Genomic DNA, 19,835 nt, shown 5'->3' on the forward strand with positions numbered 1-19,835 from the left:
GATGTGATGAAGTACTAAGGAGTAAAACGGTGAAAACTGTCAAACTTTCATGTTATTTTTTTCCAGTTTTTCCGACTCGATAACGCATACAACGCCAAAATGTTTATATATTTGTATTTATAATTTTTGCTTGATTAAAATAAGTCCTCTATACTCCGGATGTGATGAAGTACTGAGGAGTAAAACGGTGAAAACTGTCAAAATTTCATGTTATTTTTGTGCACGATTACAATACTTTCTCTATACTTCGTATATACGAGAAAGTAAAAAGAAAAGCAGGCTGAGATCGGAGTCAACGGGCCATATGGCGCATAATACGCTGTCACTTAATACTCAAATGTATTAAACAAAATCTCGTCCGACATTACTATAAGGAACAAAGAAAAAAAATTAAGCATTGAATAAGCTTATGTCCTCCAGAAAATTATCTTACTTTAGCTCTAGACCTACTCTTTCCGCTAAACATAATCCTAATCCAAACCCTAACACGAAACGTAACCTTAATATTAACCGTACCCTTAATCCTAACTGTAACCCTAACACTACCCCATTCCCAACCGCAAAAATACACCATCCCAAAACCAAAGCCATATACAATCAAATGTACGTTAATTAATTATTGATTTAAGTATTATTTTCTTAGAAAAATACAAGTAGTAAAATAATGTGATATGCACTTTAAAAAAAACAGCTTACCGTTTCTTTCATTTCTCAGTTGAACGCAAAAAGTAAAAAGAAGCCAAGCCAAAATCTCCAAACCAATCAAATAAAAAACTAGTCGAGAGTCGTAAAGTTCAACTTGAAAGTCTTCCATATCATCTGGTTTCTTTACTTAGTATTTTCTTAGTTAAAAGAAAACAGCAGAATGGTGTGCTGTTAAATAGTCTATAAATAAAATTTCGGGAATAGCATGAATCAATATTTTTTTTTTAAAACACCAAGTTCTTTGAATTGATTACACTGGTACATTACGTCACACATCGATTTTCACGAAAGCGAAATACATTTTCATTTGTTGTTTTTAAATAGATTTCTCATTTATAAGTTTCACTGTATTTATTTCATAATCAACATGTGTAACTATACTACTACTATTATATTATTCTCTTAATGAATGCTTATTGTAAAATACTAAAATATACTTACGTGATGAAAGAAAATTAAAGACAGAGTCTAAAGATTGTAAACATACATACTATTATTTAGTAACGAAGTATAGTATAGGATAGTATTTAACAGTCCTATTTTAATATTTATAATCATAAATATTTATTACATTATACATATGACCTATATTTAGATATGTTTTGTTAGTTGTCATAATAAATAATCGAAACTCCAAGTTTGAAAAATCGATCCTGGTTGAAAGCTTACGTTATGCATGCAGTAATCTCTATATTTTAATCATTTGTAAAGAGACACATTATTTTTTCAGTAAGGTTCATATTCGTGGCGGAACCACCATGTTGTTCCCTTGAAAAACAGCCCTTCTCATAAGATCATTTTGTTGGGATTGTATTGGGATTTACTGTTTTAACTAAGACTGATTGTACATCCATCTAAATTGAGCTTACATATCGTAACAACAGATTCCCGAGAGCAGTAACTAAATACATAAGCATGCAAGAAAATGAACAAAAAATGTAGTTTTTCATATCAAGGTAGACTAATAGTTACAATACTTATATATATATATATATATATATATATATATATATATATATATATATATATATATACTGTTATACTTCAGACATTGGCCATCTAGTTACAACTGGCCAAAGTCCGCATTGAAAGATCGTGAACAGGTTTTGGGTGTTTGAAACTAGGTCTTTATTGATTTTAAATTAAGTAAATAACAGAAACATTCAAACTATTTTATTATACTACATATCAATCTATTTAATAACTTTTTACAACAGGATGAATTTTTATTATGTTTACATTTTCTTTGCCTTCAACGTCATTGCTGAAAGTCAACAGTTTATTTTGTCTGCTTTGCTTAAGCACGTTTAAGTTCGTGTATAAACGCACATTACTTGTCCCTGATGAGAATAAAGCTATTTCTTGGTTTTCCTAGCAGTAATGTATTCAAGTGATCCAAGAACGTAATTTCCATATCAAATGTTGGTTCTATATTGCAAGTGCGATTACTTCGCCAAGCATACTTAAATTCCACCATGCAGACACTCATATACACACTCATACAAACACGTATACATATACTCGTACACTCTCACACAAATCCTAATACACACACCTGGACACGCTCATACACACACATACGCACGCATGCCCCCATACTCATACATATAATTGTACACGCACACACACACATACATAAACACACACTCTCACAATCATACATACTCATACGCATTCACACACACTCACACACACACACACACTCACATACACAATCTCACACACATTATTTAAAGTTAGGTAAAGCTCTTCGGACTTTGGCCAAGAGAGCCGGTCAATGTGCACATTAGCCGCCCTTCAGGCTTTGACCTTATACATCTTTAACGAAATATTTAAAGTATATATATATATATATATATATATATATATATATATATATATATATATATATATATATATTACGAGCCGTACATTAATTTCGTTTGAACACTATCAGTTGCTAACTTGCTTTATTATAATTTAAAAAATACACTCTTGAAGTGAAGCTAAATAGCTTGAATTCTTGAAAACTAACATTTTAAAAAAATGTTTATAAATTATATCAAATTCGTTTAACAAGGTGATAGAGCTATTGTTAAAAAGCTTTAAATAATTTATTTCAATGACTTTTTATTGTTTTTTGAGACATTTTATGGTAAAATTAGTATGTACACAATTAGATTAACCATACATAAAGTTAATGAATTAATGAAGCGTAGTTACTACATGCTTGATCTTCTCAAGCTGTGTTGTATCGTTGCCTTTAATGTTATAACTTAATGTAGTTATAGAACTTTACAGGTTTGGAAAGTTCTCGACGATGAATGTTAAACATCAATTGAATTAGAGTTGAATTGTAATGCTGGTTTTATGTTAAAAAGAAAACAAATAAAAATAATTTTTAAACAATGTACGATGACATAGCTGATATTATTTGAAATGTACAATAGGAAAATAATATTTTATTAAACAAAAATACTAGGATTTCACATTATAGTAGAAACGTTTTAAACTTTTGTTTTCTAGGAAGCTTTGATTTAAAGGAAACAGAATTGTATATTTTTAGATGCTGACTCTACCAATGACGAAACACGTCACTACGGTAATTCCCCCAAAAATATATACAGTCGACTGTGGATTTCCGTATATATAGGCTGATTCAGACTTACGATGTATATAAATATGATCATGCGTCGTTTCGCAAAAAGCCGTAGTTTTGGTCTTACATTGCAGAACACGAATTATTTTTATTATATTACTGATATTATATAACGAATTAAATAAAATACAACACATATTCAAAAGTGTGGGCAATAAGTGAATTATAATTTTTATATTTTGAGAGAATAAAATAATGTGTAGCATTTGTTGTGTTATAAGTGTTATCACATGTTTATTTTGTAAAAACAACATGAAACGATTTTTGCTGTTGTAGTGTGCTGTGGAACTATAAATAGTCATTGTTTTAAAATTAGGTTTTGAAATGTACGCCTACTTTATCAAGGTTGTGTCGATGTGATATATATATATATATATTACTGGATCGATTTCGGTATTTCAAAACTATATAACGTAAGTAAAAACTTTACTTATAAATGTATGTACATCATAATATATAAAAAATCCCATGTACACACATCTCTCTCTCTCTCTCTCCCTCTCTCTCTCCGCAACATTTTTGAGGTCATTTTGTTACTGTATAAGCTAACATTCTAATATCATGTTAAGCACTGTGAATGAGTATATTAATCATAATTACCCTATACCCTTAGGGAGTAGTAAACCATGTACCTTTTTTTAAAATAAAAATTTATCTTTAACCCATTTTAAAAATATAGTTTAGCAATGATAAAAAAAATTAAATATAGAGTCGAAGTAGATTTTGACAAAGTACAAACCTTCAAGAGCTCTTGGTTCTTAGTTAAAGCAATCATCAAATATAGAACTGTCATCAACTATAATTTTTCATCAACTATCAAATCTCATCAATTAATATCAACTCTCACTGTTTCCTGGTGGGTGTGTCTCATGTGACAAACGACTTGCAGCCCCCAATGATTTGGCCTCAGCTAGTGAGACCACCACAGATTGAGAACCTCTCTTGGAGCGTTCTCGATGCATTGATACTGGAGCGGACAGAGGAACGGAACTGGATGTCAGAGTTTGAGACGCGTCCGGCGTCGTAGTCTCCTGTATCTGGTTCATGTAGTTAGAGGCTCCTGTCATGGTTTCTTCATGTATTCCATTTAAAATTGTCCCGGCATTTTCCATAGTTTCCATAAGATTCGAGTTAACGTTGTAGAAGGCACTATTTATATTTTCTTCTTGCGTGGAGTTTTGATGATTGTGGACGTCTACAACACTTTGCTCTAAAGTTGGGTAAGGATTGTAGGGGGAACCTTCTACGTTTTCATCTTGTGTTGGTAATACATCGTTTGGAACATCTTGTATACCGCCGTCCTCACAGTTTTGTTCAACAATATTGTAGGCACCTCCACTGTATGTTTCATGTACTGAATAAAAAATGTGATCCTGTTCCATGCCTGTCTCTTGCCTTATGTTGGAGCGAGATCTGAACGATAAAATAATTACAATAATGTTTTATAACAATGTATTTTCTCAATAGAAGTAAAGTAAAATTCCTCTTACAAACCTGACGGTCCATGGGGCAAGTGAAGTAGAGTTCACCTGTTACTGTGACCTGGGTATATGAAGGGATAGTGTGGTCAGCACTATGCCCAGCAGCCTTTATTTTCTCTAACGTGAGTTAGGTACCTATCAGAGCTGGGTGGAATCATGGACGGTCTACAGACTTGAACCGGATTTCAAACTTACGGGCTAGTAGCCTAGCTCACTACCACTAGGCCACTCCGTCTCTACTTTCTCTATAGCTCAATCAAAATGTATTATACATATAGCAGTTCACATTAAGACATAGCTGAAGAAGACGAGTAATACTTTTTCCAACTTACGGTCTTAACAAACTGCTCTGATCAGCATATGTTGAGCCATAATTCTGCGTTAGCTGCTGATACCGTGGATGGTCAACATGAAATGGACAGGATGTATCGTGCCATCTGTTTTGTTCTTTTGGAAAACTTGTAGGGGTGAACTCAATCCTACAACTGTAGATAAAAAAACCTCATTGAGTTAAAGATGAAGTTATGTTATTCGCATGTTTTAACTTTATATGCTAAGGGGCATCCATGAATTACGTAAACCTTTTTTATCACAATATACACGTATCACATTTAGGTCAGAACTACAAAGTGCTCAAAAAATGTTCCAACCACACTCGCTATAACATAGTTCTTTTGCTTCCTTTTAAATCATAGAGATCTCATTCTTTTGATTATTTTTTTTCACTCCTTCCCCCTTAAATACTAACTCCCCACAAGTTACACCCCATTAGACCTTATTTGTAAGGCATATAGACACATCACATTCTTTTTTAAAGTATCTTTTTTTTGGCATTATGTATTATAAACAATATTTTTCTTTGTTTTAAATACAATTATATTTCTCTTCATTTATTTGCAGTTTCAGTATCTAAAATATAATAGTCACAAAACGCCAGTTATCATATTAATATAGGATTACAATATCAATGTTACCTCATGCAAGTAAAGCAGCTAGCTTGAGCATCTTTGAGGTAAAACCCATTCTCGGCTAGTGTCAGTTTACAAATCCCATCCGTTTGTGGAAGATCTCGAAAAGTAAGAAGCCGTTTATAGGTGGCGCAGAAGTCCATAGGAATCGCAGGATACGCAAATACAACACGGGTATTTGAATTCATTGACGGATAATTTTTAAAACTTGTTTTCTTTGATAGAATTTCATCAGCATCGGCTTTAGCCGCGCTTTCATGAAGGCACTCATCTTTGATCTTTTTGAATTTAATTGCGGCAGTTTCCACAAAATGTCCGAACCTGTTCCATAACCCTTGCACTTTGTTGTACAAACATTTCTTGAGTCGTGAGTCCGCGGATAAAGCAAGTAGAACATATATCAAGTAACTCAATGGGTTTGTAGGTATGGATATTAAAACAACATACAATATCAAAACGAAACCCCAGTTGTTTTTAAAGTATCCTCGTAGCAGAAGCAACATCAAAAGGAATCCCAGAAGTAATCGGTGAATTTCAGCTGTAAAATAACTTTTATCTCCCATTTTTGTTCTAGTAATAGTTAGATGATGACTAAAAACCCTGTTGATATTACAGAAAAGTTAATATAAAGAAGAGTAAGTAAAAAATTGGAATATATGTATTTGTTATTTTAATTTAGCATTTAGTTTGCATCTGAATATAATTTTGCGATAGAGATTTTAAAACACATTGTATATTCGGATATTATATATATTATATAATACGAGCCGGCCTGCGGCATAACATACGCCGCTATTTAGTTGTTGTTTTTTCAACTTTTAGTAATTCATAATTTGTGAATTCGACAGTACCAACGCTGACACTGCTCGATAACCCCCCCACCCCTCCTTCACCCCCACCCCTCCGTTAAAGTTACCCCCTCCTACGTTTAAAATCGTTTCAAACTAAATTATCTGCCCCTAATAGTCGTCACTAAACCCGGCTGTGTTTGTAATGTTTGTAAACATAAAGAGTGAACCACAGCTCACCAGACCATGTAGGGGTGGGGACGGTAGGGAGCGCGTTTGCAGCTTGTTTTCTAGCGGCTCCCAGAAGAGAATTATATATATATATATATATATATATATATATATATATATATATATATATATATATATATATATATATATATATATATATATATATGAAGATATCCTTCATTTCTGACATTTCGCTTCATGAACGGGTAAAACATCTCGACTCTATTTATAATTACATCTAGATTAAAATATCATAAGCCTAAATGTAACCTATTCTGTTACTGTTACTATGAATAGTAATTTATTACTTACACTTAGAAAAGTACATATCAGCCTATATGAATTAAGATTTTATTTTTAAATAAAAAACACTCGATCTTTTAAAACTTTTAAATGTCCATTGACTGATGTCAATTTCTATGCATATACATTACTAATGTTTGTTTTGATGACTTAATAATTACTATCTATCATAAGGAAATACCAGAAATCTTAAAATAGCAAGCTGATTAAATATCGGGAAAATCACTATACACGCAGACACTTAACTTTTAAATCATACGCTGTTGTTTTAGTGTTAAATTGGATTTGTTAATGGTTTTAGATAAAAACATATAAAACAAGCAAGTTTAATAACTTATATACTGAAAGGAAATTTATGCATATATTATGTTAATGAGCTGCGTGCGTTGCTGTTTATGTAGGAACTATAGAGATACTTGCCTTGAAAACAACATGGGATGGCGTTTTCGTGCTAAAAGTGTTCATAGTATAAGAGTCTGTTAAACAAATAGGCCATTTTTATTTATTCAGACTACGCTTGCTACCCATCTGTGTTATATCTACCATTCTACACCAGCATTAAATGAAGCGTATTAAGGAGTACGTCCACCACGACGTTTTGTTTTGTTAGTCGTGTACCAATCGTTTTCACATTGTGTATCCTTCGTATTTGTTTTTGTTTGGTTGGATAAAAAATTAAAACTGTGGTTTAGTACAATAAATTATTTGTTAGACAAAATGATTAATGTACAATCATAATTTTTATCTTTTTTCTAGGCTTTCTGTTAGTCTGCTATATATATATATATATATATATATCTAAATATATATATATATATATATATATATATATATATATATATATATATATATATATATATATATACATACATACATATATATATATATATATATATATATATATATATATATATATATATATATATATATATATATATATATATATATATATAAGAAACATAATATAAAGTTCAAATTCTTTATTAGAAATAAAAACAAAACTCCAAACAAATAGCCTTACTTGATATTGAATGAAAACAAATTTTTATTAGAAAAGTGCATAATAAAATAATATTCTTGGTTGCAAACTAAAAAGTAAATTTATAAAACTTATACATGTAATGTGTGAAATAAAGTTAAAAAATCTCAAGCAAAATCATGTAGGCTACCATGATATTTAACGTCATACAATTGATACGAAATTTGATTCGATTTCTTACATAAACCACGAGTTGAGCACATTACCATTAACAGCATTCAATTATTGTTTCTGATCAATTCATGAGTTTACTCAATCAGCATCTTCCTAGATGTATGGATGACTTCATTAACATTAGCTTATTTTTAATATAAACATACATTGTTTACATTGTTAAATTTAAATTATTATGGGTATATATATATATATAATATAGTAAAACAATTGCAATAATTAAATACAAGCTATAGCAGTGCACAACGAACATTGAAAAACTGAATAAAATAAATTGAAAAATGATAAAATAAATATTAATAATATATTTCATTAAAAAATTAATAAAAAATGATTTATCAATTACATTTTTTTTTCAAACGTATCAATTTCATTTTGTACAGTAATTTGAAAATTGCAAATTGAAACTAAAATTTTGCTAAAATGAATTGTCTTTTCTTATTCAAACAAGTGCTTGCACAACGCCGTTGATAATTGTACTTGATATAAAAATGCAGATTTTTTTTTACATTTAATCTGCAATGTAAACCCTAACGATTCCCTTTGCAATGATCGTCTGTAAATTGTTTCCAAACCAGGTGAATGATGCGTTTATTTCTATTCTTATGCTCCCATTGTCTTTATCTAAGTGGCAAAAAATGCTTTACTATAGTTTATAGTTTATATATTATGTTTTAGAACATTTTCATGCCTAACTCTCCAGAAACTCACTTCTGATTTTTATTATTATTATTATTATTATTATAAGGGTTAATTATTTTTCAGCGTGCCAAAAGTTACTAGAATTATTTGTCAAGCTTTGAGGGTCACACAACGAAAGTAAATGTCCTCTCACCTTATCGGTGTTTCAACAATATTATCAACATTGTGATTAGTCCAACGATTGTCAGCAAAATTAATGTTGTAAAAACTGTTTTCCAGACCGTTATATCTGTTATATCTGTTGCAAAACAAGCATATATATATATATATATATATATATATATATATATATATATATATATATATATATATATATATATACATTAGGCTCGGCTTAAGTGGAGATAACAGGGGAAAATTGCATATGTATAGATAATCAACAATTAAATTCTCATTAATAATACTATTAACAACAAGAGACAGAAAAGTTTGAAATGAACAGTCAGTTAAAAAGTGTAGTAGGGGTGTAATGCCTTCATAACTGTGACGCATCGAAATCTGATATGTCACTGTTCATTGGAGGTTGCTGTCTAACATATATAGGTAGGAGACTTTTGATGGTAATGTATTGTAAAATATAATACAAGCCCACTAGAAAAAAAACACTCAGAATTTTGCCGTTTTTGATAGTAAATGAAAACGAATTTTTTATTAGAATAACACATAATAAAATAATGTTCTTGGTAGCATTGAGAAAACTAAATTTATAGGACTTAAAAGATGCGCCAAATAAAGTGAAAAAAAACGTAAGCATGATCATGTACCACGATTTTTTAAAGTCATATGTCTAGTACGTAATATGATTTCACGTCTTACATAAGCCAAGAGTAGAAAAAATAATAATTAACAACATTCAATCTTCGTTTCTTATCAACTCCTGGGTTCAGTGTAAAAAAATAACTTAATCAACATCTTCTTAGATTTATTATAGACTTTATTTGCTTATTTTTCATATACAAATACATTCTTCAAATTGTAAACATAGGATTACTAAGCGTATAAATAAAATTAGATAAACAATTGCAATGATTAAATACAAGTTACAGCGGTGCATAAACAACATAGAAAAATTAAATTAAATTAATTGATAAAATGCATACACATATTGATAATGTATTTCATAAAAAATCAATAAAAATTGTAACCAATAATTTTGTGTGTGTTGTAATTTAATGTTTGTCAACATCACCATTTTAAAAGTGCACTGTGAAAAAAAATTAAAATACATAAAAATTATTTTTGTGTGTGCATTTATCCATATTACAAAATGAATTGCTTTGACTAATTGGCTAATTCAAACGAGTGCTTGCAAAATGCCTTTTATAACTGTACTTGTTACTACACCGCAAACGATTTCTGTTTGGTAAAATTTGACCTCCAGAGTAAATCCTAACGAATCCCTTTGCAATGAGCATCCATTAATTATTTTCAAACGAGGTGACAGCTGTATATCTTCATCTAAGTGGTAAAACAAAAACATGTTTTATTATAGTTTAAAGCATGATTATGTTTTTGTAAGATTTCTTATACTCAATTTTCCAGAAAAGCTCATCTATTATTTTCAATTATAATTTTAAGGGTTGGTCGTTTTTTCACCATCCCAAAAGTTATTAGAATATTATTTGTCAAGCTTTGTTGAGGGCCACAGAAGATACACAATGAGATTAAATGTCCACTCATCTTAACGGTGTTTCAATAATATTATCAACATTGTGACTAAGCCAATGATTGTCAGCAGAAGTAGTGTTGTAAAAACCGTTCTCCAGATCGTTACATCTGTCGGGAAAACAAAATGAATATATATATATATATATATATATATATATATATATATATATATATATATATATATATATACATAAACTCTTATCATATTGATTTTAAATGTATTTATGACATAACAAAAATTATACATTAAAATATTTTTACTTACATTTGTTTTACAAATGCACATTGCATTTAGCTAAAATAATAAATGCACTTAATTTTGCCATAGCTATTTTTACTTCTCTACAAATAGACTATATATAGTTTCTCATGGCTATATATAAACTGTATATATTGTATATATACTCTACTAATATTGTGTTTCTATCTAGGGTGGTGCCAGGGGTATCCCCACAGAGCATCACATACAAAAATGATAAGCTAAAACCTATGAGGAGATAAATTCAAGATTGTATATATATATATATATATATATATATATATATATATATATATATATATATATATATATATATATATATATATATATATATATATATATATATATATATATCCTGTTTTTTTTATTCAATCATCAAATGTTGTAAATAACAACACTTGAAAAATGTAACTAATCCCCCCCCCTCCCGTTTCTAATCTCTATCATGTGCAGGCATCATCGATTCTAGACATGTTCTTGGGTCAAACAGACAGTCACAGGTAGATGAATCGAGCTGCCTCATCCGTGTTGCCAATAATAAGACCGTCAGACAAATCAAGTATTTTAACCATCTCAATTGGCTGTTGTCTCTCGTTGCTTGACTTGTGGACGGTTGGACATGAATAAAAGTTTCGAATCTCTAAGGAATAGGTGTTTTTAAACACAATATAATAACAAGGTTACCTGACGAATGTCTTGTTGCATCGTCCTCACCTGCATAAGAAGTGTTAAAACAGTATTTTATATCTGACACACACACACACAAATATATATAAATAAATAAATAAATAAATAAATAAATATATATATATATATATATATATATATATATATATATATATATATATATATATATATATATATATATATATATATATCTGTGTGTGTATGTTTGGGTGTAAGTAAAAGTGTGTTCATGTTTGTTGTGTATAGTTGTTTGAGTGCTTGTGTTTGTTTTTTGAGCTGTTAATATTATCTACTATAAATACATTCACCATGTAAAAACTCAATGTGTTTCATCTGTGATTTAAAAAAATAATTCAAGTGTTGTTTGTTGTTCTTATTAGTGCACGTGCACGGGTCTGCCTGGGTCAAGTTAAAGCTTAAGCTCCAACTAATCCTAGTTTACTCACGAGAACTCTGACTCACCTGTCCGTATGATGAACTCAGTGCTGACCTTCTTCACCCAGTCAACCTCGTCTGGTTTAAACTTGACCACCACAGACACGGCATAGACGGTGTCCGGGAATAGGTTTTTGAGAACTGGGATGTGGCCCACATCTTGAGAACCTTCGTGGTGTTTTTGTCCCAGCGACAAGAGCCGGACTGTGTAGGTGGCGTTGTCTACTGGGGTCCAGAACAAATGCAGGGTGTCGCTGGTTACAAGAAGGACTTGTGGTTTGCTCTCTAAAGCATCCGTTGCTGATATATGAAAATCATTAATAGTTCTGCTGAATATATATATATATATATATATATATATATATATATATATATATATATATATATATATATATATATATACATATATATATATATATATATATATATATATATATATATATATATATATATATATATATATATATATATACATATATATATATATATATATATATATATATATATATATATATATATATATATATATATATATATATATATATTGGTACACAGAAAAACAGATAAAATGGAGTTTAAAAAATATTATAAAACTATAGGAAATTTTATTTGATTATATGAGTAAGCCAGGGGTCTCCAAACTACGGCCCGCGGGCCGGATGCGGCCCGCGAGGTCCTTTCATCCGGCCCGCAGAGATATTTTTGTCCACGGAAAAAACGTTTGTTGGGAATGGCTGAGGAACTTTGCCCAGAAAAATCAAAGACATGCCTGGAAGAAACTGGCCCCCGAACTGAAATTCGATAGTTAATGCGGCCCTCGGACTGAAAAGTTTGGAGACCTCTGGTGTAAGCCATAAACAGGGTGTTACGATCCAATATTTGTCAAACACCCCAGCAAGTATTAAAGTTATATTCTAGTCCATTAGAATCTATATATATAATTCTCCCTACCACCCCACCCCTACATGTTCTGGTGAGCTGTGGTTCACAAATGTTTACGGTCGTAGAGCCGGGTTTAGTGACGGTTACTAGGGGCAGATAATTTAGTTTGAAACGATTTTAAACTTAGGGGAGGTAACTAATAGGAGGTTGTTTTCACGGTGGTGGGGTAGTGGTTGGAGAAGGGGGGGGGGGTATCGTCCTTAACGAGCTACTTTTCTTAAGCAAATATATTAAGTGGCAGCATTGGTACTGTCGAATTCACAAATTATGAATTACTGAAAAGCAGAAAATAAAACAACTAGATGGCGGCGTATACTACGCCGCGGGTCAGCTCGTTCTACTTAAAGTGCTAACTGTACCTGGGGTACACGAGTTGCCCATGTAAAACATGTAATCGGGACACAAACACGTGTATTGTCCCCCTTGACTCGCCAGACACTGTAGGTGTGGGCCGAGACATTCGTAGCTCGAATTACATGCGTCTCCGTAGTTCAGTTCTGTGGATGTTCGTTGTGGTAATGCATTTCAAGAAAAAAGAGGAATATCAAAAAGAAACTGAACAAATTGTATTATTATTTGCAAAAAAAAATACTACTAAAATCTAAAAATTGAGATTAATTTGATTAATTATTAAAGTAAGACATTTCATTCTTTCTGGCTTTTCTCTAAAAGTATAATAATTATTTTTCTTGCTTAAGGTCATATTAATAATCATTGTTTTTAATATATAAAACAAAATATACTATCTTTTCGAACCTAGTAGTCCATCTGGAAGTAGAGTTCACCTTTTGCATTTACCTCGAGATGGAAAAGTGTGGTCAGCACTATGTCTAGTTGCCTTTATTTTCACCAACTCGAGTCAGCTACCCATTAGAGCTAGGTGGACTCATAGACGTTTTACTGACACAAACCCAAAATTTGAACTTGAGACATTTTTAGTTAGAAATAGTGTACTCTACAATCCGTCCACACAGTCCCATATTATTTACAACGTGTTAAGATTAAGAAACGAAAAATCATTATTTAAATTGTTGTCTTCAAAAGCTGCTAAATGATTTTTTAACATGGTCCAACATTACTTACTCGTCCTGCAGACATTGTTGATCTCGTCAAATAACTGACTATCCAGGCAATCACAAAATCCATCAATACATGATGAGTTACCGTCACAATCCAAAGAGGTGTTACAAGCGGGCCCTAATTATAGAATATTAATAATACCTGTAACACTCATGACAATCAATCATCTACATACTAAAAAAACAATAGCTTTTTTTCATTCGCGACCATTACATTAATTAATCTAAAATAAATTTTACTGATAAATATACTTCTAATTAGATTTATGAGATTATCAGTTTAGGCATTCATAACTTTATTTATTCATTCATTCATTAACACGGATTTTATGTATATATATATATATATATATATATATATATATATATATATATATATATATATATATATATATATATATATATATAGTATGCTTAAATGAAAATATTTAAAAATGTTATCGTGTAGATTTTAAAAAGAAAATGTAGCAATAAAAAAACTGTTCAGTGCCCACCTGCGTTATATATGTCTAGTTTCAAATGCAAAGGTAGAGTGTAATTATACTTGTAATAGTAATATTCTCTCCAATAAAAATAATAACTTGTGAAAACGCGAACACTGTTGTTGACTGAAATATTTTCCTCTTGACAAATGGATATTCTCTCATCTAGGTTTAGATCTATTCTATAGTTCTGTCTGTCATGACTTCTCAAGCAGAAATGTGACTGTGTATCGGCATTTGTTCTACTCAACAACAATGATATATGTATATATATATATATATATATATATATATATATATATATATATATATATATATATATATATATATATATATATATATATATATATATATATATATATATATAAATAAATAAATAAATAAATAAATATTTATATTTTTTTTTTTTATTTGACTTATTTATTTATATATTTATTTATTTATTTGACTTATTTATTTATTTATTTGTTTATTTATATTTTAATTATTTGTTTTATTTATATATTTATTTGTTTATTTATTCTTCTTTAAGAAGAAATTAAAACTCTTGAAAAAGTTCGAATTGCTGGCTAGAGTCAGTTGGACGTTGCTCAAACCACCCAGCTCTGATGGTTAACTGATAAAGGGAAACTAAAAAAGCTTGGTATGTATCTTGAGGTAATTGAAACAGACTAATTCTACTTCATCTTCCATGAGCATTTTGGGAACGAACAGGAAAAGTATGATGATGAAGAAAAACCTAGAGAAATAACCTCAAAATTAATGTGCCTTTGGGGTGTCCTTTAATCCACCAAAAGAAGTTGTAACGAAACCAGTAGAAGTGTTGGCCGAAAACCACATCGATTGCTCCCGTTGTCTTTGACAACGTTATGTTGTACGCTGAAAAAGTCCATTCAAATACTTTGTTAAATCGGCTTTCGGAAAAAGAAAACAATTGCTTTTATTTTATATCACTTGCATCATTAACTACATAGCCGATATTTTTCCCCTACACATATCTAATAATATAATTTGTAAAACTTACGATAGACAAAAAAAGTTGCATTAAATTTAGGAAACAGACGTTGTCTCAGGGTTAGTGTCACTGAGTTCCAAACAGAATATATCGTGGGTGTCAACATTCGATTTGTACAAAGCCATTTGTAACCCATATATTCTTCTACATTATTTTCGAAAATTTGCATATCCCCACTACAATTGTCAAGGGTGGAAACACTAGTAAATAAAAAAACAAAATAGCTTTGGTAAACTAAAAAAATAAATATGAAAATAATTCGATAGAGTTGACAGTAGAAAACTATATAATAAATCTGTATAAGGGGAGCTACTGTAGCTTCGAGGTGTATACGCAAATGAGAGAAACAAGATCATAAAGAAGGATCCGATTTCTCAAGCAAAAGTTTATTCCTTAGAATGGCAATGCGCTTCTGTGAGAAGGTAATCTTTTATTTACTGGTGTAGAAATCAGTAGATAATCCCTAAACTTAGAACACGCACATACCAGGCACCTCCGTAACAAAACTTCAATACAGATAAATTACTGTAAAGAAAGTCCTAATTAGGCAATTAATAAAAAGTATTTTCATAGGAGAGGAAAACTCAATAGTACAACTTTCTGTAGATAGGCCTTCATGCTTCTAACATTTAGATGAAATCAGTAACGTGATACTGATGTGGCTATACTTACTGGAGACGTATGTGAAGTTTGCATGTACCTGAGTGTAATGAAGGTGTCTCTACGTCCTTTGATGGTCCATGAACACGTGACGTCAGTGTCGTTCATGTCTTTAAATTCAGGAGTGATGATATAACCAGTTGTCTCTTGCGTTACTGTTCTACATACTTAAATGTATAAAATCTTATATATATATATATATATATATATATATATATATATATATATATATATATATATATTAAAATATATAGTATATATACGTATATATATATATATATATATATATATATATATATATATATATATATATATATATATATATATATATATATATATATATATATATATATATATATATATATATATATATCAAATATTAACAACTGACCTGGCAGACAGGTAGGGCAGTTACAAACATGCTCCACACAGGTGTACCCGCTGCTACATTTCTCAGTAAACGAACAGCCTTGAACCCCAGATGGGAACTCAGCTGGACTGAATGGCGCGACCTTTTGTAGTTCTGTCAAGTTCGTCTGTAATGTGAATGTTGAGATGAGAGAATTTAATAGCCATATATATATATATATATATATATATATATATATATATATATATATATATATATATATATATATATATATATATATATATATATATATATATATATTTATTTATTTATTTATATATATATATATATTTATATATATATATTTATATATATATATATATACTAAAGTATAATTATATATATATATATATATACATGTACATACATACTCCCATATATAGTATATATGTATATATATATATATGTACATATAATCAGGGCGTTGTATAGAATATCTAAAACTTGTAAAAATTATAAATCAAAAACATTTCATTTCTTGCTTTGGCATGACGAACGTGTAAACCAAGTTATATAATCGGCTTGTTTCCAATTTAATGCCTAGGCAATCACTAATTATTTTATACTTAAAAGTGTAATTTTCACCATTTTATAGAATTCCAGATGTCACTAAAAACGGTAGGTAACTTTACTATTTTATTAACATTATTTGATTGATAATTCTGAATTAGTATCTCAATTTTTAATACCTCGAATTTAAACCGTATTTTGCGCTGAAACATTCTCTACTAACCTAATGATAAGATAATCATTCCTATCAAAGTTTTTTTAATCTAAACATGCCATCGATTTGTTTTTAGACAGTTTTAAAAATTACCTTCCCTAAAACAACGCATGTAAATAAAATTACTTACCACTACTCCATACCCCGCACATTCTTGAATCACCAGTGTCAAAATTAATAATTTCAACATAATTCTTTTTTCTAAACTGTTACAATTTTTGTTTCTACAAAGCGTACTAGCATGTTTTTGAAAAACTAGACGAAAACGAAATTTACACATGCTTTTGAGCACACACTTGTTAGCTTAAAGTAATTTAGGCTATGGTTTTGTATACTGGTTGTAGTCTTTCTTCATCCAACAATTTCAAAAACAGCACCGGCACTGTGTAAAATGAGCTATATAAATGCAGCTAGTTCTAGTCCATCTGAGTGTTAACCATCACTTTAAAACGTAAACAAGGGTGTGGATATTGTTTCTATTTTTAGTAGTCATCACATGATTCACATCACGAAACAATAGGGAAGTGATGATCGAAATTAAGTACCTTATTTTTGTTTTGATGTAAATTTATCATGAACTGGTAAATAAGTTTTTTTTTAAATTTGAAATCTTTCTACAAGACTGAAGGCAGCAAAGATAAGATATCAGGTAAAAAATTTAGTGGTAGGTTTAAGTTTATTATTAACTTTTGAAATCAAGGTTAAGCTTTGGGTAATGGCTCAACAATGGATCTGTATCGAAGTAATGGATTTTTTTCTGCACTTCAGGTTCGAAAAATCACCCATGTATGATGAAACAATAATTTAGCTCTCCGGACCCTTCCCCCCCCCACCCACCGAGAAGCAGCTCTTATTAAAGGTCGTCAACAAAAAACCTTGACCCCCACCCTCCGTCTGAATGATGTCACAAAATTTGGTTCACACCCTCGTCGATAATTATCAGTTTCTTCCAGGCATCTCTTCGGGGCTATTAGGGGCAGATAATCTAGTTTGAAACTTAGGGGAGGTAACTAAGAGGAGTTTGCTTTAAAGGGAGGGGGTGGGGGTGGGGGTGGTTGGGGAAAGAAGGGGTTATCGTCCTTAACGAGCTATTGATAGTGTTTTAAAGGAAATATTTTCAGTGGCAGCATTGGTACTGTCGAATTCATAAATTATGAATTACTGAAAAGTAGAAAATAAAACAACTAAATAAAGCGGGTCGGCTTGTTAGGTTATAATTCCCTCCCACTCACGTGTTTAACATCACAAAACTCTACACAACCCAAAATATCATTTTTATGGTTCCTATTTTTCACCACTCTACCGCTCTCTTTATTAGCTAATTGACTCACACAATTAGAGCAATTTTACGCGGGAAACTTAATTACCCAATTAATCACTTTACTGAAATGAACACGTAAGTGGAGATACTACACAAAAAAAAACGTCACGGCAAGTGGGTGGCACTGACCACATCCCTGTAGCTCTCGTGCACCCCCCCCCCTCCCACACCATGTAACTATCTAGAGATCGCACGTGTCTAACACTTACCATTAGATGGAAACTTGATTGTAGTTGTGTTTATTGGCGATTTTTTCATAACGTGATCATATATATGTATGTATGTATGTATATATATATATATATATATATATATATATATATATATATATATATATATATATATATATATATATATATATATATATATACTAGCTGTATCCCGTGCTCCGCCACGGTAAATCATTTTTAAATATACCAACTTTGGAACAGAACAAAACTAAACACAACACAAACGAACGAACGCAAAAAAAAAAAAAAACGAAAAAACGAACACAACACTCATAACATAAACACAATTTAAATGCAATCATAAAGGCATATTGCTCACAGTCTAGCCCGTAGCGCCAAATCGCGCCCTTTCCGAGTCCCGGCGGACGCGTCTGACACAGTAAATGACTACAAAACAGAGGTGTTGCGACCCTTTCCGGCGCCCGGGGACAAACTTTCGATTTGACCTTCCCTCAAACTTACGATTTGCACCCCCTCCCCTCAAAATTTCAATTTCCACCCCACCCCCTTAAACTTTTGATTTGCATTCCCTTCAGACTTTCGATTTGCACCACTTTTGATTTGAAATTTCCCCCGCTCAAACTTTTGATTTGCACCCCCTAAAACTTTCGATTCGCACCCTACCCCCCTCCCTAAAACTTTCGATTTCCAACCCCCCCCCCCTAGCTACGCCTCTCTTATAAAACCCCAGCTTGTCCGCAAACCGAAAGATAGAATAATAATAAATAATATACAATAAAAAATAGGCAATATTTAAAATATCCGTGTTTACCTACCATATATCACTTTATCAATTCACGCATTTTTTTCCCAGTATTTTAATTTTAAAAATTTACAATTGAGTTTCATAACTAAAACCATTGCGCACCCAATGTCTATAATGGTGCGGAATAGT

General features: G+C 30.8%; 3 protein-coding genes across 3 annotated transcripts in view; all 3 read right to left on the reverse strand.

The window, feature by feature from the left end:
- The window catches only part of LOC131942770 (uncharacterized), a 13,352-nt gene extending 12,120 nt beyond the window's left edge, over positions 1–1,232 (reverse strand). Inside the window, exons 1-2 of the mRNA XM_059302698.1 lie at positions 1,147–1,232; positions 697–885 (exon numbers count right to left, since the gene is read on the reverse strand). Coding sequence (XP_059158681.1) covers positions 697–814 — 118 coding nt within the window. The 5' untranslated portion in view covers positions 815–885; positions 1,147–1,232. The remainder of the gene's footprint in view (positions 1–696; positions 886–1,146) is intronic.
- A 1,581-nt stretch (positions 1,233–2,813) lies between these two features.
- Positions 2,814–5,935, reverse strand: LOC131942790 (uncharacterized). Its single transcript, XM_059302720.1, has 3 exons — positions 5,799–5,935; positions 5,157–5,309; positions 2,814–4,756 (listed from the first exon to the last, which is right to left on the reverse strand). The coding sequence occupies exons 1-3, from the start codon at positions 5,933–5,935 to the stop codon at positions 4,180–4,182; spliced, it is 867 nt and encodes a 288-aa protein (XP_059158703.1). The 3' UTR covers positions 2,814–4,179.
- Positions 5,936–10,199: 4,264 nt separating this feature from the next.
- Positions 10,200–17,764, reverse strand: LOC131942900 (uncharacterized). Its single transcript, XM_059302870.1, has 11 exons — positions 17,520–17,764; positions 16,648–16,792; positions 16,297–16,423; positions 15,606–15,796; positions 15,334–15,460; positions 14,594–14,823; positions 14,104–14,217; positions 13,380–13,517; positions 12,106–12,378; positions 11,641–11,670; positions 10,200–10,805 (listed from the first exon to the last, which is right to left on the reverse strand). The coding sequence occupies exons 1-11, from the start codon at positions 17,667–17,669 to the stop codon at positions 10,711–10,713; spliced, it is 1,620 nt and encodes a 539-aa protein (XP_059158853.1). The 5' UTR covers positions 17,670–17,764; the 3' UTR covers positions 10,200–10,710.
- Between the last annotated feature and the right edge of the window lie 2,071 nt (positions 17,765–19,835).

This window comes from Physella acuta, unplaced genomic scaffold (assembly GCF_028476545.2).
Source record: "Physella acuta isolate Inbredline_101_S28 unplaced genomic scaffold, ASM2847654v3 ptg000037l, whole genome shotgun sequence".
Taxonomy (NCBI): Eukaryota; Metazoa; Mollusca; class Gastropoda; family Physidae; genus Physella; species Physella acuta.

Coding starts and splice junctions, on each gene's coding strand:
- LOC131942790 (XM_059302720.1), bottom strand. CDS start 5,935: ATGGACTTCTGCGCCACCTATAAACGGCTTCTTACTTTTCGAGATCTT. Junction 5,310..5,798: donor AGCTGCTTTACTTGCATGAG/GTAACATTGATA, acceptor TTTTATCTACAG/TTGTAGGATTGAGTTCACCC. Junction 4,757..5,156: donor CAGAGCAGTTTGTTAAGACC/GTAAGTTGGAAA, acceptor TTTATCGTTCAG/ATCTCGCTCCAACATAAGGC.
- LOC131942900 (XM_059302870.1), bottom strand. CDS start 17,669: ATGTGTAAATTTCGTTTTCGTCTAGTTTTTCAAAAACATGCTAGTACG. Junction 16,424..16,647: donor CTGCCCTACCTGTCTGCCAG/GTCAGTTGTTAA, acceptor TATACATTTAAG/TATGTAGAACAGTAACGCAA. Junction 15,461..15,605: donor TGCAACTTTTTTTGTCTATC/GTAAGTTTTACA, acceptor GGACTTTTTCAG/CGTACAACATAACGTTGTCA.